Source organism: Sparassis crispa, assembly GCF_003851025.1.
Source record: "Sparassis crispa DNA, contig_000001F, whole genome shotgun sequence".
NCBI classification, from domain to species: Eukaryota; Fungi; Basidiomycota; class Agaricomycetes; order Polyporales; family Sparassidaceae; genus Sparassis; species Sparassis crispa.
This window is the reverse complement of record NW_020939748.1, coordinates 1,396,418-1,420,424: the sequence shown is the minus strand read 5'-3', so window position 1 is coordinate 1,420,424 and position 24,007 is coordinate 1,396,418. Positions and strand designations below refer to the sequence as shown.

At 49.9% G+C, this 24,007-nt stretch overlaps 7 protein-coding genes and 1 non-coding gene across 8 annotated transcripts; 5 read left to right on the top strand and 3 right to left on the bottom strand.

Annotated features, from left to right (window-relative positions):
• The first annotated feature begins 9,434 nt into the window (after nt 1–9,434).
• SCP_t0204510 lies at nt 9,435–9,515 on the top strand. The gene is given in 2 exon segments: nt 9,435–9,470; nt 9,481–9,515. It is a non-coding gene; the product is annotated as a tRNA-Gly (tRNA).
• A 256-nt stretch (nt 9,516–9,771) lies between these two features.
• Nucleotides 9,772–10,435, bottom strand: SCP_0204500 (hypothetical protein; the record flags this gene model as incomplete). The annotated part of the gene is made up of 2 exons (XM_027754365.1): nt 9,772–10,096; nt 10,185–10,435. 2 exons carry the CDS (start codon nt 10,433–10,435, stop codon nt 9,772–9,774), a joined length of 576 nt encoding a protein of 191 aa, XP_027610166.1.
• Nucleotides 10,436–10,644: 209 nt separating this feature from the next.
• Nucleotides 10,645–11,783, top strand: SCP_0204490 (hypothetical protein; the record flags this gene model as incomplete). The annotated part of the gene is made up of 2 exons (XM_027754364.1): nt 10,645–11,472; nt 11,544–11,783. 2 exons carry the CDS (start codon nt 10,645–10,647, stop codon nt 11,781–11,783), a joined length of 1,068 nt encoding a protein of 355 aa, XP_027610165.1.
• A 946-nt stretch (nt 11,784–12,729) lies between these two features.
• SCP_0204480 (hypothetical protein) lies at nt 12,730–14,372 on the bottom strand (the record flags this gene model as incomplete). Its single annotated transcript, XM_027754363.1, has 6 exons — nt 12,730–12,875; nt 13,038–13,310; nt 13,376–13,749; nt 13,812–13,971; nt 14,057–14,226; nt 14,299–14,372. The coding sequence occupies 6 exons, from the start codon at nt 14,370–14,372 to the stop codon at nt 12,730–12,732; spliced, it is 1,197 nt and encodes a 398-aa protein (XP_027610164.1).
• A 183-nt stretch (nt 14,373–14,555) lies between these two features.
• SCP_0204470 (Polyadenylate-binding protein) lies at nt 14,556–15,479 on the top strand (the record flags this gene model as incomplete). Its single annotated transcript, XM_027754362.1, has 6 exons — nt 14,556–14,636; nt 14,714–14,896; nt 14,957–15,063; nt 15,139–15,226; nt 15,277–15,404; nt 15,458–15,479. The coding sequence occupies 6 exons, from the start codon at nt 14,556–14,558 to the stop codon at nt 15,477–15,479; spliced, it is 609 nt and encodes a 202-aa protein (XP_027610163.1).
• Nucleotides 15,480–17,108: 1,629 nt separating this feature from the next.
• Nucleotides 17,109–18,209, top strand: SCP_0204460 (L-aminoadipate-semialdehyde dehydrogenase-phosphopantetheinyl transferase; the record flags this gene model as incomplete). Its single annotated transcript, XM_027754361.1, has 5 exons — nt 17,109–17,162; nt 17,218–17,299; nt 17,357–17,460; nt 17,541–17,732; nt 17,790–18,209. The coding sequence occupies 5 exons, from the start codon at nt 17,109–17,111 to the stop codon at nt 18,207–18,209; spliced, it is 852 nt and encodes a 283-aa protein (XP_027610162.1).
• Nucleotides 18,210–18,440: 231 nt separating this feature from the next.
• SCP_0204450 (Protein IVY1) lies at nt 18,441–20,288 on the top strand (the record flags this gene model as incomplete). The annotated part of the gene is made up of 7 exons (XM_027754360.1): nt 18,441–18,623; nt 18,677–18,768; nt 18,818–18,905; nt 18,957–19,028; nt 19,089–19,179; nt 19,243–19,429; nt 19,490–20,288. The coding sequence occupies 7 exons, from the start codon at nt 18,441–18,443 to the stop codon at nt 20,286–20,288; spliced, it is 1,512 nt and encodes a 503-aa protein (XP_027610161.1).
• Nucleotides 20,289–20,451: 163 nt separating this feature from the next.
• SCP_0204440 (Aspartate--tRNA ligase, mitochondrial) lies at nt 20,452–23,267 on the bottom strand (the record flags this gene model as incomplete). The annotated part of the gene is made up of 12 exons (XM_027754359.1): nt 20,452–20,654; nt 20,707–20,791; nt 20,848–20,958; nt 21,017–21,253; nt 21,307–21,474; nt 21,539–21,691; nt 21,744–22,273; nt 22,330–22,450; nt 22,524–22,622; nt 22,705–22,882; nt 22,938–23,031; nt 23,078–23,267. 12 exons carry the CDS (start codon nt 23,265–23,267, stop codon nt 20,452–20,454), a joined length of 2,169 nt encoding a protein of 722 aa, XP_027610160.1.
• Between the last annotated feature and the right edge of the window lie 740 nt (nt 23,268–24,007).

Genomic DNA, 24,007 nt, shown 5'->3' with positions numbered 1-24,007 from the left:
ACCCTGCTTGCAATTCATCAAGCCCATGATATGAAGAACTAATGAAGGCTTACACATTAGTGACTGTAGCAATGTCAATGTCAATGGCACTCCAGCTTCATTTGCCTGCATCTCGCCGATAGCGCGAACACTAGGGACAAATTCTGGAGACGTCTCAACAAGATTGGATATATGAGGCCCGATGCTCCCCTCAGCATTACTGAGATACCCTTGTAATTCTTGTGAATGCCATTGTCAATCTACCAATAAGAAGCTGGAGAAGGAGATCTCACCAGCCTCTTTATCAATCCCCCAAATGCTGTCCTCATTGGATGGGATGACATGGCTTGCATGCTCATGATCCCCTTCTCCAACATAGAGTGTTAGATGTAATGGAAGTGGCAGTAAAAAACCACCCACAGCTCTTCTCACTGGCATCATATAAGTTCCTAGTTAGATTGCCATCTAGAGAGGTATTCATCTCTGTCCCTGTGAGACCGGTATTTATGATGAGCCCCCTCAATTCACAGATAGAGGAAGAGAGAGAATCCTCACCTCTCTCATCTCCAGCAAGGTTGTATAAGACCTCACCGTTTTCTTTGCTGACTCCAGCAATGCTATCCTCATTGAATCTGATAACAGTGCTCATATCACCAGTGCACTCATGATCCCCTTCTTCAACATAGAGTGTTAGATGTAATAGAAGTGGCAGTAAAAAACCACCCACCGCTCTTCTCACTGGCATCATAAAAGCTCCTAGTTAAGTTACCATCTAGAGAGGTATCCATCTCTGTCTCTGTGAGACTGGTATTTAAGACAAGCCCCTTCACAGATAAGAAATGAGATGGACCAAAGTCTTTCATAGCATCTGGTATATCCTCAATGGAATCCATGTCAGGATTGAGAGAAACTTCCCATTCATTTGGACTACTCAAAGCGAGATTACCTTTGCCATATATTATGGCTCCAGTCACAGAGAGTAGAGTAGGGAGATCCTTACCTCCAGCGGAGAACGTTGTGACTAAATTCAGAACGTCAAACCTATTTTGTGGGTTTGCAAGTTCTGCTCTCATTACGCTTGTGGTAATTTTGCTTGGATTTCATCGGATATCTCCAGGCCATCTATCTTTCTGCGCCAGGATGAGCTGTGTCAGCTCCAGTTCGCATAAGCTGGTTCTGTTTCAGTTGAAGACAATAGTCAACATCAAGAACATGAGAGAATATCTGCAGGCGATGCACAAGTAACCTTCAATATGTGACATCTGCCGGCTTTTCGCCAAAGACCCAGATCGCATGTGAGCCATAGGTAGCGGTGGTAGAGATGGTTTCTTCAAAGTTGCGAAGATCCAGTGAATGTGATTGAATAGTATGAATGTTGGGAAAGTAGCTCTGATTACGATTGGGATTCAGCATCAGCTCATCGGGACAGGCACGTACCTTATCACACTTCTTCAAGACATGCAGGGCTGTACAAGCCACAGAAAATGCTTCTATGTTCATCAGATCACGCTTTAGTTCAATAAAGATAAACCCTCCATGGATAGATTACGTCCTTCTACCAACCCTATTCCCATGCCACTGTCATCAACTGCATATAAAAACTGTGAGACGGCATCAGGAATACGGTAGAAATGGTAGTTAGTCGAGGTATAGACCTCGATTTCGAGTCACACTGATCTAGTCTGCAATGGTGCATTGGGGTCACAGTGTACTACACAATTTCACAATTTCACAAATTGCCGATACGGCAATGATGCATCTTCCATGTGTACCTGGAGGAGAACAGTACTGGGGAGAACTCCGATGCTCAGCTGCAGCAGGGGGGCCCTCCTGCAGTAGAGGGTCATCCACCTCAGAACACTTTCTCAAAACACATGAATGGTACCTCATTGATGTTTTATGCTGCCTGGATTTTTTACTGGATGGAGAGCAACATGAAAAGTGGCAGATTTTTTGCACGGATTCCCATGTGCAGCAAGGTCCATCGCAATTGCCATCGTAACAGACCTTAATGACCCTGTCCTCCCCTGGGATTATTTTGTAGTCTGCTTACAAGAGACAAACCAAGGTATACTGACAAGTACTAGCACCATCTGATCTACCCCAATGAGGTGACTTTATTTGCATGGGACAGACACATCGCAGCGACGTCGTGACCAGGTTTATACAAAATGGTGTAATCTCGAGTCTCCTGAACTGTGGTCCGATTGATGTCCCAATAATGGCAAGTGCTCCAATTTGTTATCTGAACTGAACTCCCATTTGCCCTGACATTGTCATGAACTGGACTGCCAGTGGACATCGGCCCATTATCACCATGTTGACCTCTACCAGCAGTGGGCCCATGGCGATGAAGGAAAGGCTGAAGTGATGGGCCCACTGCCATAGGGGTACTTCTGAGCAGTGGGCCCACTGCCATAGGTGTTGTTCTGAGCAGTGAGCCCACCACCATAGGGGTACTTCTGAGCGGTGGGCCCACCGCCATAGGGGTACTTCTGAGCAGTGGGCCCATCACCATAATGCTATTATTTAGTGATGGGCCCACCACCATAAAGGCACTTCTGAGCAGTGGGCCCACTGCCATAGGTGATGTTCTCAGCAGTGGGCCCACCACCATAGGGGTACGTCTGGGCAGTGGGCCCATCACCATAATGCTATTATTTAGTGATGGGCCCACCACCACAGGTCGGAGGGTGGGCCGATGCCAGAGCATGTTATGGCCATCAATGGGCCCACTGCTAAAGTATGAATAATGAGCAGTGGGCCCATCGCCAAGAGTGTAAGATGAAGGATGGGCTCACTGCCAAAGGGCATGTTACCACCAGCAATGGGCCCATCGCCAAAGTACCCTCAGTCAGGGCCTTACTGCAAGCATCTATGGCATAGATCATCGCCAGGACATATTTCCGCCAGCAATTGGCCCACTTCCAAAGGCCAGAGGGGTTGGCCATCACCAAAGCATGTTTCTCCCAGCAATGGGCCCACTGCCAGAGTAGTCAAAGGTCAGAGGGTTGACCATCACCAGAGCATGTTATGGCCATCAATGGGCCCACTGCCAAAGTATGATTAATGAGCAGTGGGCCCATCATCACGAGTGTAAGATGAAGGATGGGCTCACTGCCAAAGGTCAGAGGGTTGGCCATCACCAGAGCATGTTATCGCCACCAATAGGCCCATAGCCAGAGTACAATAGCTGAGCAGTGAGCCCATCTCTAAGAGTATTAAATGAAAGATGGGCCTACTGCCATAGGTCAGGGGGTAGACAATCACCAGGACATGTTTCTCCCAGCAATAGACTTACTACTAATGTACAATGAATGAGCAGTGGACCCACCACCATAGGGGTATGTCTGACCAGTGGGCCCATTATCATGATGCTATTATTTACTGATGGGCTCACCACCATAGAGGTACCTCTGAGCAGTGGGCCCACCGACATGGTGTTATTAGTCAGTGATTGGTTTACCATCATAATGCTGGCAGTGCCTGGACTCAGCAATTTACCTAATCGCTAATCTGACACTACATCTCTGGTGGAGTTTTTACAACATGGAGTTCTGCCTGAAACTTATTGTAGCTATTGTATAGAGCGCAGTGCCACCATTTTATGAGTTCCTGATATATGGTGAACCATGGCTTTACATTCTGGTGATGGCGAGACTCAATTTTTCAAAAAGTCGCCAACCTGGCTCTTTTTCTCTGGCGAAGTTTGTTAAACTTGGAGGACTGTCTGAAACTTGTAGAAGAGGACTTATAAAGTGTAGTGCCACCATTCCATGAGTTCCTAGTATATGGTGAGCCATGGCTTTATATTCTGGTGATGGCGAGACTCAATTTGCCAAAAAGTCGCCAACCTGGCTCTCCTTCTCTGACGAAGTTTGTTAAACTTGGAGGACTGTCTGAAACTTATAGCAGAGGATTTATAAAGTTAAATTCCATCATTTTATGAATTTCTAGTATATGGCGAGCCATGGCTTTACATCCTGATAATAGTGTGACTCAACTAACAAAAAACTCGCCATCCTGGCTCTCTTTCTTTGATAAAGTTTGTTAAACTTGGAGCACTATCTGAAACTTGTAGTAGGGGATTTATATAGTGAAGTGCCACCATTCTATGAGTTCCTGATATATGGCAAGCCATGGCCTCACATTCTGGTGAAGGTGAGACTCAACCAGTAAAAAACTCAGCAATCTGACTCTCCTCTAGTAAAGTTTGTCAAACTTGGAGGACTGTCTGGGATTGATAGTAGCTGCGGTATCAAGTGAAGCATCGTCATTGTTTGAGTTTCTTGTAGATTGGAGCTATGGCTTATTATCCTGATAATGGCTAGACTCAACCAATAAACACATCGCTAACCTGGCTCTTCTTCTCTGGTGAAGTTAGTCAAACTTGAAGCACTGTCTGGAATTTATAGTAGACATTTCATAATGTGAAGTGCCATCACTTTCTGAGTTCCTGATCAATGGTGAGCCACAGCTTCATATCGTGATAATAGCTAGACTTAACCAGGAAAAAAATGACCAATATGGCACTTGTTCTCTGGTAAAGGTTGTATAACTTAGAGCACAGTTTAAAAATTGAAGTAAATGTTATATCAAGTGGTGCCAGCATTTCGTGTGTTCCTTATAGATGGTGAGCCACAGTGAAAATGTAACTGGCAACCTGATACTTCTTTTTTCATATACACTGATGAATTTCATATGATATGAAGTACTGACTATAAGTTGTAGCAGTGGCTATATACTGTGATGTCCTTTTATATGGACTTCTGGCTGATGTCAGGCTATGTTTGTACATTTTGGCAAAGTGTGGATGCACCGAGATTCAATGCTGATAATCTGCTATTTATTATAAAGTGAAGTATCTAAGCCTTTCAAAACTTAGAGCAGCAGTTGCATTACTGTTCAATGCCAGTGTTGTATGACTTCATAGTTGGTTGTGAGCCACATCTAATCATCCTAAATACACTCACAAGTTAGCATGCTAACTGGCTGTGATAATCTTATATATATATAATATGGAAGAGTGACTAAATCTTACAACAGCAGTTGTATGCTCTAAATTAGAAGCCTTGCATTACTTATTGAAGTTTAGCAAGATACACACAGCCATTCTAATGATCTGTGAACACTTTGAGAAGTTCAGTATACAACTTACCATTTCTCTGCATGATACTATGTGTAATAAAGTACAACACTTTATATGCGAGATATGAAGTTGTGGTTAGTTTTGATCGTAATCACTTAGTGTTATGTGAAGAATTCAATATTGTCTACCTTTAATGAACTTCACGTGACTTGCTGAACTGGTCAAGGAATCACACTTTTCTTTTTAGTCTCTAAGTACACATACATCTACATGAACATAATGGCTCCTATATGTATTTTCTTCTATACATTTGAGATTCTTCTTTAATACATTTTTCATCTACATTAAATGATGGTGATTATATAGACCTTATCTCACAGCTAGATAGATTCTTGACAAGCTTATAAGAAGTCTATAGAGCTCGGAGTGAAATATTGCTAACTCTTCCAAAGTGAACTTTGCTGTTTTTTGAGAAGTAAAGCTTGCCAATCACTTAACATTACAGTTGACTACATGTTGTCTTGAAAAAGATATATTTGTCATTTTCTAACAAATGTCTGGCATTTAGTTATATGAGAAGCAAAACACACTTCATGAACTTAAGTGTAGCTCTCTCCAAAGAGTTACACTTAATTGTTATTGAGAATTAATATCTGTTAAGTCACAATATAATATTGCTACTCCAAGTTGCAGTTCATACTCCACAGTATATAACATTGGCCATAACTTTCAGATGATACTCCATTGCATACAGACTCATTACAAAAGCAGTGCCAGCTGGTCGTTTAGCATTTTTATATGTGAAACTATGGCTAATAACTCCATCAATCAGGAACCATCAATCAGGAACTCATAACGTGGTGGCCCTTCACTTTATACAACAGCTGTTATCAATTCCAGACAGTGCTTCAAGTTGAATTAACTTTACCAGAGAAGGACCGCCAGGTTAGTGAAGAATCACCAGATTAAGTCTAGCCATTGTCAGGATGTGAAGCCATGGCTCAATGTCTATCAGAAACTCATGAAATGGTGGTGATTTACTTTATATACCAACTACTATGAATTCCAGATATGCTCCAAGTTCTATGAACTTTGCCAAAGAAGGAGAGTCAAATTGCTGAGTTTTTTGCTGGTTGAGTCTCACATTCACCAGAATGTGAGGCCATGGCTCACCATATATCAGGAACTCATCGAATGGTGGCACTTCACTTTATAAATCTCCTACTATAAGTTTCAGACAGTGCTTCATGTTTAATGAACTTTGCCAGAGACAGAGAGGCAGGTTGGCAAGTTTTTACTGGTTGAGCCTCAATTTCATCAGAATGTGAAGCCATGGCTCACCATATACCAGGAACTCATAAAATGGTGGCATTGCATTATATAAATCCTCTGCTACAAGCTTCAGACAGTCCTCCAAGTTTAACAAACTTCACCAGAGAAAAAGAGCCAGGTTGGCGACTTTTTGAAAAATTGAGTCTCGCCATCACCAGAATGTAAAGCCATGGTTCACCATATATCAGGAACTCATAAAATGGTGGCACTGCGCTCTATACAATAGCTACAATAAGTTTCAGGCAGAACTCCATGTTGTAAAAACTCCACCAGAGATGTAGTGTCAGATTAGCGATTAGGTAAATTGCTGAGTCCAGGCACTGCCAGCATTATGATGGTAAACCAATCACTGACTAATAACACCATGTCGGTGGGCCCACTGCTCAGAGGTACCCCTATGGTGGTGAGCCCATCGGTAAATAATAGCATCATGATGATGGGCCCGCTGCTCAGACATACACCTATGGTAATGGGCCCACTGCTCAGAAGTATCTCTATGGTGGTGGGCCCACTGCTCAGAAGTACCCCTATGGTGGTGAGCCCATCAGTAAATAATAGCATTATGGTGATGGGCCCACTGCTCAGAACCACACCTATGGCAGTGGGCCCACTACTCAGAACAACACCTATGACGATGGGCCCACTGCTCAGAACATCACCTATAGTGATGGGCCCACTGCTCAGAACAACACCTATGGTGATGGGCCCACTGCTCAGAACATCACCTATGGTGATGGGCCCACTGCTCAGAAGTGCCTCTATGGTGATGGGCCCATCGCTAAATAATAGCATTATGGCGATGGGCCCACTGCCCAGAAGTACCCCTATGGTGGTGGGCCCACTGCTCAGAACAACACCTATGGTGATGGGCCCACTGCTCAGAACATCACCTATGGCGATGGGCCCACTGCTCAGAAGTGCCTCTATGGTGGTGGGCCCATCGCTAAATAATGGCATTATGGCGATGGGCCCACTGCCCAGAAGTACCCCTATGGCGGTGGGCCCACTGCTCAGAACAACACCTATGGTGATGGGCCCACTGCTCAGAAGTACCTCTATGGTGGTGGGCCCATTGCTCAGAACTACCCCATGGTGGTGGGCCCATAACTCGAGCCTTCCCTTCATCGCCATGGGCCCATCGCTGACAGCTCCCTGTACAAACCAATGGGCCAACATCCGCTGGCAGTCCAGTTCATGACAATGTCAGGGTAAATGGGAGTCCAGTTCACAAACATGACTGAATGAGCTGCACACATGATCGGGTACTATTGTCAGACATGATACTCGTAAAATCGCATATCAGGATTGCTATATGTGCAATTTTCCAAATGTCTGGAAGCGACATACAGCCAATAGGGTTCACATGTGAGAAATGTGACCACCCATCCTCCACACCCATGGTGGCCCTGAAAGTACATAGGTATCAGTGCAGCCCATCACTACAGTGGCCCCAATTGTCGATGTCAAAGTAACTGTTACCACTATGACCACAACCTGACGACCGCACACAAACCCTTTCAGGATGTGCACAGCCACCCCCACAATCAGACCGGATCTATCTGTGATCGCGCGACAATGCGTGAAATTACCCCAACAGATCTTGCGAATTCCTGCGGACAAGACCTGGATCACTTCATGTCCAGGAATAAATAGTTAAAACTCTGCAAGGTTCAGAGTTTAATTTCTGCTGTAGACACCTTGTTTTGTCGATTGTCAACTGAATTACAGTGGTCTCACCAGCTTAATTACAAGAAATTACAGGTTGGTCATATTATACACAACACTTGGGCCCTTTGTGGATGCATTATATTACAATTGGAAGCACCACAGCTGTCTTGGTGCCTTGGCTCTTTATATCATTTGCTCATGTCATGTCACCTCATATTGTCACCTGCATCATCTACTTGATGATGCAGTAGTTCTTGTGGTCTTATAGAATGTGTCTAGTGGAGGAGGATGCAACAAGGCGCTGTCACCTTGCAGGCATAAGTATTAGGCAGTGCTTGTGCCCTGGTCTAATCTAATCTCATTATATATTATGTAATCATTATACATTACTGTACATTTTCGACCAACCCAGCAGAGGGTGTGACCTATGACCTCAAGGATCCTAACTGGCCAACCAGCAGGACCAGGTGTAACTGGAGACAGGACATAACATAGCGGCAAGGCAGTAGGGCAGTGACATCGGAGGTGCCAGCTACAGCAAGTGCAGCTACCATGCAGCTGCCAGATGGAGCCGCTGTATAGCCAATAGCTACTGCTTGTGACTGGAAATTAGTGGAGATGTGCGATGAACAAGAACTGTGCAATTTTAGCACTGCAGATCAGAAAAAAATGCCTCTTTTCCATTTGTTTGAGGTCAGCGTTATTGTGACCTATAACACATGTCCAAAATCTGGCAGGCCATTGGCCTTGTGACCTGTGACCCGGTGGGTTGGTCAAAAATGTATAGTATTTGTATGTGCATCTGTATATCAGGTACGCATCAGTGTGTTCAAGTCAGAAACTTAACACACCACTATCTTGATAAATGCACAACACTCCTGAATAGAGCTTGGTGCAAAGTATCTAAGGCTTAGTATGATAAGATCTCACCCCACTTTACAATAAGAAAGAATAAGAAGAAGAATAGTCTTATTTCTCCTTAAATAAGGCAATAAGAGGGTTAAGTGAGTTTAACTTTTTCTAATGTGTTTTTTCATACATCTTACTAATCTGCTTATGTCACTGAGCCTCCATTTTTTGTATATTACTCAAAGTGTGATGTCAGATGTTTAATCAAACTGCCACAATACTCTCCTTGCTATTGTTATGTATCTTTCAAGCTCACAGGATGCTCTGCTGGTTATGAAGCATATATTGGCTTTCTGAATAATGCAGCCTTACAGCATCTCTGAGGACAAAGGATTCACAGTGCACATTGTGTGTGTCCCACAGGTTGCAATCTGATTGCAAAATACTGTCAGCCAGTTAGAGGCCAAATATTCCTGCTGCCCGATTTTATCTAAATGTTAACCATTATAATTTAAGGGCATGCGTGGTGTAGCGGTAACATTGGGTCTTCCCAGGTGGACAGTTGGCCTAGCTCCGGGTTCGACTCCCGGCGCATGCATTTAAGAGGTTATTGGACGTTTTGTTTTTCAATGAAGACCCTACTAAGTTTAGGGTTAACGTGGCAGTATCCAACGCGTGCGCGTGAAGAGTCAATACAGTGTCCACTCGAACGTCCTTCCCGGTTAAAATCACTTAAGATCGAGATAGCAAAATATACATTATGTTTTACAGAAAACACCACGGCACGAGAGCACGTTTCAAGCAAGTTGGGTGTGCAATCTCATCGCCAGATACGAGGGGCTAACTTACGTAGGTCAGAGGTACGGAGATGAGCATGGAGGTGAACGCGGCGTAGTTGAGGGTGAGTTGTCGAGAGATCGCTCCTGACTGCCGGAGATAATCCGTATTACGAGCTGCGGCGAGAGCTGGCAGCGGTGTAGCGACGGAGAATGAGGAATGAAAGATGGGGAATGTGACGGGGCCCGACGAGTAAGGGGGGAGCGTAGCCCGTGGGCGCGGCGAGGCGAGGCATGGACGAAGGGGAAGAAGTATAATACGACGAGTTCGACGTGGGCGAGGAGTGCAGGGTGGTGTGTGCGCAGCAGGGCTAGATACTTACGTTCGAACGTCCGTGGCGTGCTGGATGGGTAATGCGGTTACTAATAGCGAGGTACATGCTGCGCTCTGGTGTGGAGAATCGAGTGATCACAGTGAGCGTATTACTCACCGAGCCGGGATAGGAAAGTCAGAAGAGCGGATGGAACGAGAGGTAAGTGCAAAGGACCGTGGTCTATCACGTACAACGGCAGCAGTATTGAACGGAAGTGAGTAGGGTGGAGCTTGATCAGGATCGACGGGGAAATGGGGGGCGACGGTGATAGGGGGGACGAGCTGATATGGGGCGCAGGTTTGGGGCGTAGTGATGGGAGAGTCAGAAGCGCGGCGGAGGAGGGAGAGTGGAGAGACGATCGTTGACATGAGGGACGGCGTCGAGAAGAGAAGAGCAAGTCGAGGGCAGGACCACGGGCGCTTGCAGTAGAATGCCGGGTCACGTGGAAGGGATATAAAAGTTTGCGGACGCGCCAGAGCGCGTCTGCGGTGGGACATCTTCCTCCAAATCATCTCTGATTCTTCCCGATCCTCTTTCTTCAGCTCGTACAACGCTGCCGGTAGTCGAATATTCAATCATGTCTCTCCTCGCCGTGCTCCCCGCCGAGCTCCTCGACGCCATCTGCGAACCACTCTCCGGCCATTCCTCTTCGCTTGCAGCCCTCGCGCGCACCTGTGCAGCGCTCGCGCCCAGCGCCACTCGCGTCCTCTACTGTTCCATCTCCGTTAATGCTTATGCCCGTACCCTCCCCGCCGTCCTCACTCTCGCCGCCCGACCCAGCCTCGCAGCCCTCGTGCGCTGCTTCTCCATCATCCTCGACGACTCGACAGAGCTCCCACTCTTCCCCGCTTACTATGTCCAGCTGCGCACCGCCCTGGCGTACATGCACAACCTTTCCCACCTCGACGTGCTCGTCCCTGCTCTTGCTTCCTGGGTCCTTGCCCCTCCAGGCTCTCAGCCCTCACCAATCTATACCCACCTCGAGTACTTTGCATGCGCGTTCCCGCTTGACTCCTGCACCTCTGCCTTTCTCGCTCGTACCCCAGCCCTGCGCGCCCTCCAGCTTTCCGCGTCCCCGTCTCCCACGCCCGTCCTGCTCCCCTCTACCTACATCCCCCTCCTCAGTTCCTACACCGGTCCAGCCTCACTCCTGCCCCTCCTCTCGTCTCGCCCGCTCACCGCGCTCCACCTAGCTGGCGACCTCGCCTCAGAGGACGTCTTCTCGCAGGCCGAGGCCTCCCTCGCCGAGGACGAGCACGGGCCCGCAGGCGCCCGGGTCCAGGTCCTCAGCGCGATCACGAGCGGCGCACCCGCCGAGTTCCTCGCCGCCCTCGCGCGCGCGTACCCGGCGCTCGTCTGTCTCCGCGTCATGACCACCTGCGCGTTCTGGGACACGCCGGACATGGTGCGCCCTTCCCCCCCCCCCCCCCCCCCCCCTTCGTCCATCCTTAACTGACTTGTGATTTTGCGTTGCAGACGTGCTATACGCGCATCGCGAGCATCCTCGCGTCCCTCCCGAACCTTGCCGCGTTCGAGCTCTCGGGCATGCACTGGGAGGCGCGCCCCAAGGCCTCCTCGCCCGGCCCAGAGAAGGAGTGGATCTCCCCGCCTGTGACGCCCCGCACGGCCCACGAGCTTGCTGCAGACCCCGCGCTCGCGGTGGAGGGCCGCGAGAGCGAGCTCGCTGCCGAGTTTGCAGCGTGGGGATACTACTGAGCTGCGTGCGCTGGGCCATCCCCCCTGTGATACCTCCGTTCCTTTGTCCCTCCATCTGTCACACCACGAAATACCACGAAAGTAACGACGTTCAGCCCTCACAGTGCCGTGTTTCCCCCCTTCCATTTTGCGCCTATACCGGCACCCGTAATGTCGCCTCCATTTTTCGCCTTCCCTGTTCTTGGCCGCCTCGCGGATGCTCGCTTCCCGGTTTATCTATTTCGCCGCTCTCGCTGTTCCGCTTTGCATACTCCGTTTTTTTGGCACCGTGCTGTCCCGGCACTCATAACTTATTAATTTCTCCGCCTCCGTCTCCTCTCTGGTCATATTCTCTCTAGTGTCCGTGTACCCTCTCCGCATGCCGTTTATCTTCATCTCCGACTCTGCCTTCTTGCCTCCTCACGCCTCATCCTCTCCTGCCCGCGTCCATGCTCTCGTCCGCTTGTTTCCCTCATAGCATACCGTAAATCATCTCACGTCCCGCTCCGTATTCTGCATACTGCTCCCTTGCACGACATACTTACTATACCTACGCATGTAGCTCGTCCACGCGATCGCTAATATATACGTTCCCGCGCCAGGATGGCCGTCCCTCGTGTTCTACTGCTCCGTGTTTGACTCACTGTCGAGTGATTACACTAGATGATCTGCGGGAGTGGCATGCACATTGCAGATTCCCGCCGGAGATCGTCCGCAATTTGAACGTGATATATCGGAGCGTGCGATTCATTTCCGAGCAGACAAGCTATTGATAGGGATACAGTATGTATAGAAGACCCGGATGATTGCCCTGGTGTAATATATGCAGGATCAGACACAAACAGACCGACGAGAGACTACTAATGAGTGAGGAAACATACGAGACTAGAGCGCGGTATACAGTAAATCCAAGAGAGGTCCACGAGCAGATGGCGTTTTCGAAGCCAGGCCAACGGGCGAGCTTGCATCAGTTGTAGAAACGGGTGGAGATACCGCTCGCGGTGAAATCCGCGGCGGCAGCGAGGGGGTAGCCCTCGCTCGGCGTGCCTGGTGGCTTCTTCCCCTGGCCCATCGCGCGAACGAGCTCCTTGATGCGCTTGGCTTCCTGGCATTCTGCGTGGGGCGTCAGCACTAGGCGAGCCATGGGAGATGCTTCGCGAGGAACGTGGGGAGGAACGGGATCAACAGAGGGAAGGAAGAGTATGAAGAGGGACAGAAGGCGAAATAGGAAGCACAGAAAGAAGAGAAGAGAAGAGAATGGAGCCAGATACGCACTAGCTTTGTGAACCTTCCAGTCCTCCTTCTGGCACTCCGGACCACAGTACACGGCCTCCTTGCACCCGCCACAGCGCTTGAACTCGGCGACGCGCTCTTCGAGGCGCCCGCAGTCCGGGCGGGAGCACTTGCGCAGCACGCATGCCTTTGCCTCCGCGTCGCCGTCCGCCCACGCCCACACGCACGGCTCCATCCACAGATCCTGCGTTAGCCACAGGTAGTCGTGCGCCTGCTCGGGCCCGTTGAACGTCCGCGCGTCCATGTTCAGGGAGCCTACCAATGCAGCACCACGCGTTAGTAATCACAGAAGTGTGTAGAGACCAAGCGGGGGCGCGCACGCGGCTGCTCCACCTTGCCGAGGATCTTCATGAGCACATGCGGGTTCACCTTGGCACCGATGCGCAGGTACTGCCGCGCGAGCAGGCAGTCGCCCCAGAGGGTGTACGCCGCCAGCGCGCCCGAGTACGCCATCGCGCCCATGCACCACTTGCTGAGGCTCTCCACGCGCGCCGCGTCCATCGCCGCGCGCGACGGCGCCACGAACTCACACCCGCCCCGCGGCGACGACCTATCGTCGCTGTCCTCGAGCCAGAACTGCACAAAGGACAGCGTGTCCGCCGCGCGCCCGACTTTGAGCAGCACCGAGGGGAGCCACTCGCGCTGCCCCATGTTGTCCCCCGGGCAGAGGCGCAGCATCTCGATGATAGTGTTGCTGCGATGCGATAGATATCGCGCCTCAGTTTGTGCGACGCGCTGTGGGAGGAGGGTACGCACGCGGACTTGTCGAATTGTTTGTTCTCGAAGTACAGCCTCACGAGAGCTTGCAGGACGCGCATGTATGGGCGTGTCTCAAGGATGCCCCAGAAGTTGCCGACGTGGTCGCTTCCGTCCTCGAAGCATTTGGGACCGAGCGACCGCTGAAGGTGCTTGCGGCCTACGGGTGCGGCACAAGGAGAGGAAAGGTATCAGTACAGGTAACGGTCTCGAAGACGCCAGAGTCAAAGATATGTGGTACACACCATGCTCTTCGGCGCCCTCAAGCACTTTCACGGACACGTTTAGGTTGGGCATAAGGAATGCCATCTGGACAGCCGCGTCCAGGTTGTTGCCATCCTCCATCGCCTTGAGGAGAAATGGCAGCGCTTTCTCGGGCTTCCTCTTGCGGCAAAGGTCTTCTGCTTTTTCGAGACTAAAAACATACAGAAAAAGGGCAGTCGGTGCGTCCATGGACAATTATGAGATTGCAGAAGGACACGCGTACTTTTTCTGCGATTCCTTCGAGACAGTACCTCCTCCCACACCTAAGAACGACTCTGCGCCCACTCGCCTGTTCATGATGCTTATAATTTGTAAGGTAGCAGATGGTCTGTACAGAGATATTAATGAGTGCACGTTTAGTACGACGCGTCCGGGGCGTTAAAGCAGCACGCGAGATCACGAGGTGGCGTATTATGGACTCGTCACGAGTCACACACGTCACTCAATTCTCCAAACTTTCCAGCACCACCGCTTTGCACGATGGCAGACGTCGCGGCAACAACACCTACGCACGCCGCGTCGGATCCCATGATCGACGAGGGGGAGGAGGACGAGTCTAAGGTGCGGTCGAACATCTGTGTGCTTCACGTGAGAGTGTTAACCCCTCCGTGCATTTGTTTGCCGTCTCTTCGACACAGGAGATCCTCCTCATGAAAGAGCGGGTGGAGGAGATGGAGCGCGAGGCGAACAAGCTCAGAGAACTCCAAGCTGCGGCGGAGAAGGCGGAGCGTAGTGCGTCCGAGGCAAACGATACGAGCGTGCCAATGGAGACGGAGGAGGAGAAGGCTGCGGCAGACAGCCGAAGTGTTTTCGTGGGAAACGTGCGTCTTATCGGACGCTTACTCTCTCATATGCCGTCTGACCTGCGTGCTGCATACAAGGTCGATTATTCCGCAACACCCGAGGAAATCCAAGCGCATTTCCAGGCATGTGGCACGATCAACCGAGTAACTATCCTTTGCGACAAATTCACCGGACATCCGAAGGGGTGCGTGTATACGCATGCTCGGCGTTCTTTACAGCACATGTGATGCCTTGCTGACTGCGTGATGTTCCTCTACAGCTACGCGTACGTCGAATTTTCGGAGCCTGAACACGTTGACACAGCATTGGCGATGGACAACTCGCTGTTTCGCGGCCGCCTGATCAAGGTATGCTGTCTGCGTCATGCATGCTCCAGACGACTTACGTGCTGGTCCAGGTTACCGCAAAGCGAACAAATGTTCCGGGGTTTAACCGTGGCAGAGGGAGAGGCGGCTACCGTGGTGGCTACCGCGGTGGATATCGAGGTGGTTCGTATGGGTACAGTCCCTATCGGTCGCGTGGGAGGTGAGAGCCATCTGTTTGTCGGTCTCGAAGACTGTGCTCATCCAAGCAACAAGGGGACGAGGACGTGGATTTTGACCTCTCAAAAATGGACTTTGGCCCATACGTATCTGCATTGCTCTGTATTCTCAGTATGTTCGATTGTAAACCCGGGTGTAGATGCCCTTCTAGTCCGCTCGTATACTACTAATCTGTTCTCTGTCGAGTGTGGACTTCTCGAAGCATCCAGCACGTTTGACTGCGTTGGTCGGGAAAGACTGTTCCAATCGAGCTCGTGGGTGCCACAGGAGTGGTTGTGCTGGATGCCAAGTCCAGCGTTGCTCGGAGAACTGTTCCACTCGGCACAACCACTGCATCATTAGATTGGCATGACACCAGGCCGCTGTTGGTTCGGCAGCTATTCAGCAGTAGCGATACTGCCGTTCGCTGGTTATTGATTATCTTCGATCTATGTGAGCCCTCCTTCGTACCAGAGGATAATTTTCCAGTGATTGGGTTTTTTGTGCTACAGAGTCCAACACAGCAGACACTGATCAGGATCTGAGGATGTCCTCCGAAGCTCGGATCCGATAATATTCAACATAAAGGGTACCCACTGCACAACCATTTACACATCGCGTACGTCCCCACACGATCACGAAGCAAGGCTATTGCGAGCAGACCTCACCGATTGTGTTCATCCACAAATACGTTAGGTCCTCTGCATGAGGAAGGATTAAGTACAGGTTAGACGCACTGGCATCGTCGTGCACGAGCTACATGCAACGGGAAGTCCCTAAAGGTCGACGAACAAATAACATAGAGGCAAGATATCTACTCTCACCGGAGCCAGCGTAAACAGAGCCAGAGGCAGTCGAGCTATAGTCACCGTGCTCGATGGTGAACGCTCACGACATAACTTACACAAGAAGTAAGACAGGAATATTAGCATGTACATAAAAGTGAACAGACCAGACCAAATAATGAAGGAGCGGCTGTCATCCATAGTACGAGAGGCTGGAATCGAGCTCACACCAGCCCCGGCACCCATGGTGCTCACCAGCCTACGTAGTGTCTGTGCCCGCACAGCTGCAACGGGTCGGGAGTGATTCGTGTGTTCATGAGCGAATTCTTGCACATATTATGGAGGGGTTACGGCGCGTGTTAACCGTTGGCGTTGGTGTAGCCTACTAGTGACTAGACGACTCGTCGGAAATACTTCTACCTTTGCGACATGGATTTCACTATTACGTTCAGCTTCGGATGTTCTTGGGTGTTCGAACAAATGAGTTACTCTGGCTCTCTCTGACGGATAAGTCAAGGGTATATACGGACATTGAAATATCGACCTCCCTCAGCTTCCGAGTCAACCGGAGATTGAAGACGGCTCTAGCCAGAGCATCAGTCTTACTGGTTAGGACCTTGGTTTGGGCAACTGCGTTCTCTTAGAACGATGCAAGTCGACAGGGTCTTGGACGATATAATATTATGACGGGGTTAAGAAGAAACTAAAAGAACCTGTAAACCGATGTAGAATTAGCTGTGTCTGACGAGATCCGATCGATGTCGATCATGAACGTCCCGAAAATGGGCTTCAGCAACTTCGTGAACTCCAATATCTACAGCATCCGATAGCAACTTGGAAGGAACATCCCGCGGTAGGGGTCGGCTGATTGCACTTGATATAGTGTACATTTTTTAATCTGCTGGAGTACACTTGGTTTAGAGATGCAAGTTTGGGCTGTCACCTTTGACGTGCGCGCGGTTGCGACCTTGAACGAAGTGCGTCCCTGCTTCCCTGACCAACACGGTGTGCCGAATTAAATATTTTTCAAAGTCTTACGACCGCGCTCTCGCTCTTGTCGATCACGAATCACAGCAACGCATCCAACGATACTACCACCAAGTAGACCGGTTTCGTGAGTGACCTGTAAGATCTGATCTCGACCTTTTCACCAAAAACTTTCACCGTGTAGGGGGCCTGATAGGCCGCCTGTTACCTCGTGTCCTCTTGAAGGAAAGAGGGGTACCTCCTCATCGCATGGCGTTCAGTATCACTGAAACCGGGAAGCCATTCATTGCGAGTATTCGCTCTGCTCACGTGTTTGAACCGAAATTCACTCTTTTCTGTGTTGTTCTTACTGTGGTTCCTGAAGCTAGACGACGGACCATCTTAGTCACCCCATTGGGTATAGCATTACCCATGACAGCGGGGTCATAGCCATGGCATTCGCGAGCGGAGTTGACCTCCATCCTGACCCTCCAGCATATAGGGTCGGCGTGGATATCATGAGATTGCAACTCCCGAAGCGGGAGACATTCGCCGGCTTTGTGGACATTGTAGGCGACCAGGTACGTATATAAAAATACAATTTGTAGCTATCATCTCACCGGTTTGCTCCTTTCTAGTTAACCGCCTCCGAACGAGAGCTTTTATTGCCATCTCCACCATCACCGCCGTTGCCTCCGTCGGAAGCGCTCCGTCGATTTTATCTCATCTGGACTTTGAAGGAATCATTCACTAAGGCCCTAGGGATGGGTCTTGGGTTTGAGTTCAGAAGAATAGAGTATGACGTCGTCCAGGACATCGTGCGCATTGATGGTGTAGTTCCCCGAGGCTGGGAGTTCATCCGGTTCGAGGTAGAAAACAAATTGGGAGATGGACAGGATTCCGAGATGTATGTAGGTGTATCTGCTAGGTATGTCGGGGAAGATGGACAACAGCAAGAAGAATGCAGGGTTCAGTCTCCGGATGTGCGCTCATGGTTGAAGGTCTACGACGCGACAGAGTTCATCCAGCGAGCAATCGAGGAATTGAGTGTGGAGTAGGTGGTCCGTAGTTCACGATTCTAGATCTCACTGGCGACTATCTGTATACCTACCCAGTTCGTATGGTAAATTGGCATTGTAGGTGCACTTATAGTTTGACGAACATGTCAGGCACGCAAGCGCCAGAATAATCTACCACGTGACTGCTACTAGTACGCTCTCCATTGAGTGTGCTCGCTGCGGCGGTGCCGCCTATCTGCTCTCTTTCTCCTACTACCTCGGTCCACAGCCATGCCGCGCGTCCGCTCCTTACGTTCTCAGGCCATCTCCCCCAAACGTGACCTATCCCCTCGGCCGTCCTCTCCAACTTTCTCCGAAACAACCAATGCTTCAGTTCTCAACTTTGGCCCCGATGGACCAGAGAAGATTATCACCCGGGCGAACCTCAGAGTCAGTATTCAAGCGTATGAAGACGTGAGCCTAACGTTCTCACTTGATCTGGTTGAACACCTTCTAAGCTTATACAGCTGTTGAGCAAATGTGCAGCTTATCGAGCAAGCCTAGTGGCCATGTCCAGGGCTACCGCAGGCTTTGGTGACGCCATAGAAGCTTGTGCAGGGTGAGTGGACACGAGACATTGTGTTACGTTGAGCTATAGTTGTTATCAGGCTAAAGGGCCCAACGTACGAGTCAGGAACTCGTCTCCAAGCCGCGTCCGGCTTGCACCTACTCATGAGCAATCATTACCATATATTGGTGAGAATTCCTTTGCTCTCCACATGAATGTGGTGACTAACTGGAGCCCAGGCAGATACTCTGGATAAGCAATTTGAGAAACCACTTCGGCAACATCTTGAAAATTACCGCACAGTCGTTGCCGTGCGTGCCCGGTCACTGGGGGCGAGTTCCGTTACCTATATTAAAATGCTATTTTTATAGGATCGCTCCAACTCATATGAAAGGGCCCTGCACGAAAAGAGTAGCATTATCCGGCAAACTGAGATGGGTAACATGAAGAAGAAAAATCGCAGTTAGTGAACTCGTTGGGCAAGTATCACGAATACTATAATTCTTGACACGATTGCTGTGCCAGATCTGCAAACGTTCCGAGAGGCTTTATCTGTCCTGCAAAGACAGGTAGACGAGCTGGATGAGCTGAAGGCCCACCACTATCAAGAAATTGTGGAGCACGAAGAGGAAGTATGGGATGTCGTGCAAGGCAAGGTCTGCCTTGTCGTGCGTTTCACGCTCGACGTCTTTGATAGATTCACATCCAAGGCGTAAGCTGGCTCACATGGCTAGATTGTGTCTTCGCTCACTTCTTTTTGACATATTCACAGGTCAGACCCTATTATTGAACCTATGCTTCAGTCCGTCCCTGATCCATTTGACGTGTATGGCCCTCCACCCTCCAAAGACCAGATCTTCAGCATTCTCCCGCCTCTATCCGTCATCGCCAATGCCCCCTCGTCATCACCTAGTCCACTTACTTCCTCTACTCCTGAGCTGGAAGGAAGCGATGGCGTCGCATCGGGAAAGAACTCTTGGGCACCGAACCCTGGTGGATTCTTCCCCGATACAAGTGCGGCATGGGCTGATGTTGCATCACCCCCTGTCTCCCCACCTCCCGGGCCGGCCTCTATGTCAATATCTCCCGCACGATCTGTGTCTCCATCAACAGTAGAGGTTTCCGTAGGAGTGTCCCCACCATCAACAATAACACGGCGCCATTCGCATCCAGCTCCGTCAACCTCGTCAATCCACCATCCACGGAAGTCGGAGTCAAAGCTGCGCAGCGTGCTCTCAGTTATTGACGAAGGCCAACCTCGTTCAAATGGGAATGCTGAGGAGAGACCCGTTAGGACCGCATCAGAATCATCAGCGTTAGGAACCGCATTGCCGACACCTAAGGCCCCGGGAAGCCCGCCCTCACACTCAGGGTGGAGCATGTTTGGCTTCTCAGACTCGTATAATCACGACAGAGGTGGCGGCGATAATGATACCACTCCCCGAAACTCGACTCTTATTCGAGCGCAGTCACCATCAGAATCACCGTCCATAACCCCGGAGGACACACCCCAAGCGGAACGCAGCCGCAGCCCTAACTCGGATGTGACTGTCGTCCCTGTAACGACATAGCACATACGGACTTATGTTATGCGTCTTCTCTTATTGTATGGGTAGTTCGTATATTATGGTTATATGTTCAAGTTGTCGGATACCTCTCATTTTATTGCAATCTAAATCTTCCTCAGAACATTCGGATACCACGCCGTTGGCTTGTTCTCGATATATGTGCGCACTATATCTCCTCTAAGCTCCTTTCATCCTCTTTCAACTGTAGCGCACTATGAGTAGGTTGAATACCATATTGATCAAGCACGTCTCGACCGACAGGGGCGGGGCTTCTGAAAAGTAGGTCCGTGCCTGCTCCTGTTTTAGGGAAGGCGATAACATCTCGAATGGACTCTGCTTTGCAGAGGATGGCCATCAGGCGGTCAAATCCTAGGAGTGGTTCATTAGCCACGTATTCCTGGCGGAGCAACTTCGTACCCACCGAACGCGAATCCTCCATGTGGGGGGGCTCCACAACGAAGAGCGTGGAGTAAGTGGTGGAAGGATGACTTCTCTCTCTCATCGAGCTGGGATAGCAGGGTCCTGTGAGAATATGCCTTGAAATATGCAGCATGTCACATACCTGAAGTATTTTGGTGAAGATAAACTCCTGCATGCCGGCATCGTGGATTCTGACGGAACCTCCGCCAACTTCCACGCCGTTCAGGACGAGGTCATAGTGTTGTCCCCGTACCTGCAACCAATAACCGTGAGCATGATATCTAAGAAACCAAAGGAACTCTCGCAGCCACCTCATCAAACCGCCCTGCATACATTTTTTCGATGTCTTGCCACATTGGTGCAGTGAACGGGTGGTGCGTACTGCTTCTCCGGCCATGGGTAAGGAATTCTTTATCCGCATCCCCGCGCATGAACAAAGGGAATTCAGTTACCCAGAGGAACTTCGGATCAGTACTGATCTTGTAGCCCAGCTTTTCAGCCGCAGTTGCAACAAGAAGGCGAAGACGACCTAATGCAGTGGAACCTCCCTGTGCAGGGGATGAGATCTGAACGCACGAGGTGGTGAAAGCATCTGAATTACCTCTGGTTTGCGGTGTCGTTTCATTAGCCACACCGTTCCTCCCTCACTTATTCCTAGCTCATTATTAATGTTCTTGCTTGCCGACTCCCCCCGCTGTGTCAGTTCGGATATCAATTTACTCCTTTCGTGCCATGTCGCATCAGATTCTTCGGTGACCTCGATACGTTCCTTGAGGGTAATGCATTGAGACTTTAGTACATAGCTAGAACAAGAGAAACCACGTCGTGCTTACGATGTATTCCCGTTCTTGCCTCTTCAGTTGCTTTGCAGCGACCCCGAGGTCATCAGCATCGGATTTGCTGACCACCAACGCTTCAATGATTTCTTGCCGTTCAGACAACGCAGCGCGGGTTGAAGGGGGTAAGTGAGGCGTGATGTCTTGGATCTGATGCCAACTTCAATCGTCGTTCAAGGGATACTTAGTCAAGACAATGCACCTCCAAGCCGAATCGCAAGTCTGGTTTGTCGCTCCCAAATCTGCTCATCGCCTCTTCGTAAGGCATGACTTGGAAGTGCGGTAAGTCAATCCCTTCGACTGTGGACCAGACACGGCGAATGAGCTTCTCGACGACATCGCGAACCTCAGATCCACCAATATTCCAGCTCCCAGTACCCGTGTTGCTGTCTTGGCTGTGTTCCTGACTTTCGCCCCAGCTTACCCATGCCATCTCTAGATCGACCTGGGTGAACTCTGGCTGCCTGTCCTTGCGTCCGTCTTCGTCACGGAAACAACGCGCCAGCTGGTAGTAGCGATCTACTGCACCAGACGCTACAAGCAGTTGCTTGGGCTGCTGCGGTGACTGTGGAAGAGTATAGAAGAGAGGCTGAGGTAACCCGACTGTCGGCTCAGAATCGGGAGACATCAACGCTGCACCAGAGGCAGACACGACGCGGGTCGGGACAACGAATTCCCGTGCTCCTTCTGGTGTAGATTTCAGCAGCATAGGGGTTTCAACTTCAGTGAAACCTGCGAGAACAGACTACATCAGGAACGGTACGTGACGAATTAGCGTCTTTACTTACCTTCCTCTTCAAAGACGGTTCTCATTAATCGAGCCACCTCGCTACGCTTCCGGAGGTTTTCTGTTAAGGCTGTTCTTCGGAGGTCCAGATGGCGATATCGAAGTCTAAGCTCCTCGTTTGCCTGCCACACCATAACATCAGAAGGACGACGGATGTGTAGAGGAGTATAAACCCTACTCCTGTGATGCGCGTACCAAGTTTTGTGAGTCGGAAGGCATAAATGGGAGATTACGATCGGCAGGATTCAACAATTTGAAGCGATCAACGACAACTTCTACATCCCCTGCAGGGAGCTAGAAACGGCAAAAGATTTTCAGGAATTGGGAACGGACAGAGATAGAGTACATAAGCAAAGCATAATCAACGGCAACTCACTGCTCTCCTCTGTCCTTGGGGTCTCATTCGAACTGTTCCTTCTACAAGGACAGTAGACTCTATCGGGATGTCACGCATGGTCTGGAGGACATACTCTCCCGCATTCGCCGATACCACCAGCTGCGTGGAGCCGTATGAGTCTTTAATAGAGAAGAAGGAGAGGGTTTTGTTCAATTTTCTGGTAGTCCGAGATGTATGACACGACAGATAGCTCAAGAAACGTGAACGCGTACCGTTCTGGCAAGAGCCAACCTGTAAGGACTACCCTAGACTCTGCGTCAGTCGAGCTCAACGCCCCACATGTGTGGGTGCGGCTGGGGAAAGGTGCTGATCCATTGTCAGAGATATAGCGAATTTATGAAGGATGACGCACCACAATGCGCCTTCTGAGCCCCAGTCTGCCCATTCTCCTGGGTCCCAGAGCTATGAAAAATATTGTCCGAGGAGACTGCGCTGTTAAAAATTTTACGGCGACAGCTTGGCACGACCTCGAAGATATTCATACGTGTCCATTGATTGCGCGTAAGCGGGTAACGGTGAATTCTAGTCGCAACGCGATGCATTCCTCGGCGATTGGACTCGACAGTACTGTAGCTCCTCCCAACTACTCGCCTGTATAAATGGTTACAGCGGCTGTCTGAAGGGTTTGAGATAAGAACAAGTGCGCTCTTTCCGTCAAGTTGTTGCGAGCTCAGGTCGTCGCGATCATAGAGTGGTGGGCCCGGGAGGCTCGGCCCGTGGACGCCTTGTCCACGTGGCGAGTTATCTTATCTGGTACATGCTAATCTTTCCGGATGGATTCTTACTGCGGACTCTTGCATTCGACTGGCGACCATGCCTGAACATAATGGTCGTCATTTTGTCTCGCTTGGAATGTTCATCATAGACGAATTTCAATATCGTGACGAAGACGATAAACCAAATGGGCGGACACTACCGCCACAGGTAAGTGTTCTCTCCCAAGTTCGCTCAGCACAAGCAGTCAATCCGAATCGGCGACGGTTTATTTAGATCGGCGGTGGAGGGACGTATGCAAACATCGGAGCACGCATTTGGTCAGTTCTTCTAGACTATAGTGAAGTAGATCTAAGGAAGCTAAGGAAGACCTCGTCTGATAACTTCACCACACCGTTTTGTAGGCTTCCTGCAGACAGGCTCGGCATGATCGTCGATAGAGGACACGATTTCCCATCAGATATGCAGGACAGGCTGGAATCATTTGGAGAAGGCATGTGGTTGTTCAGAGACAATCCCGGTTGCTTGACAGCTCGAGCCTTGAACTCCTACAAGGGGGACTACAGAG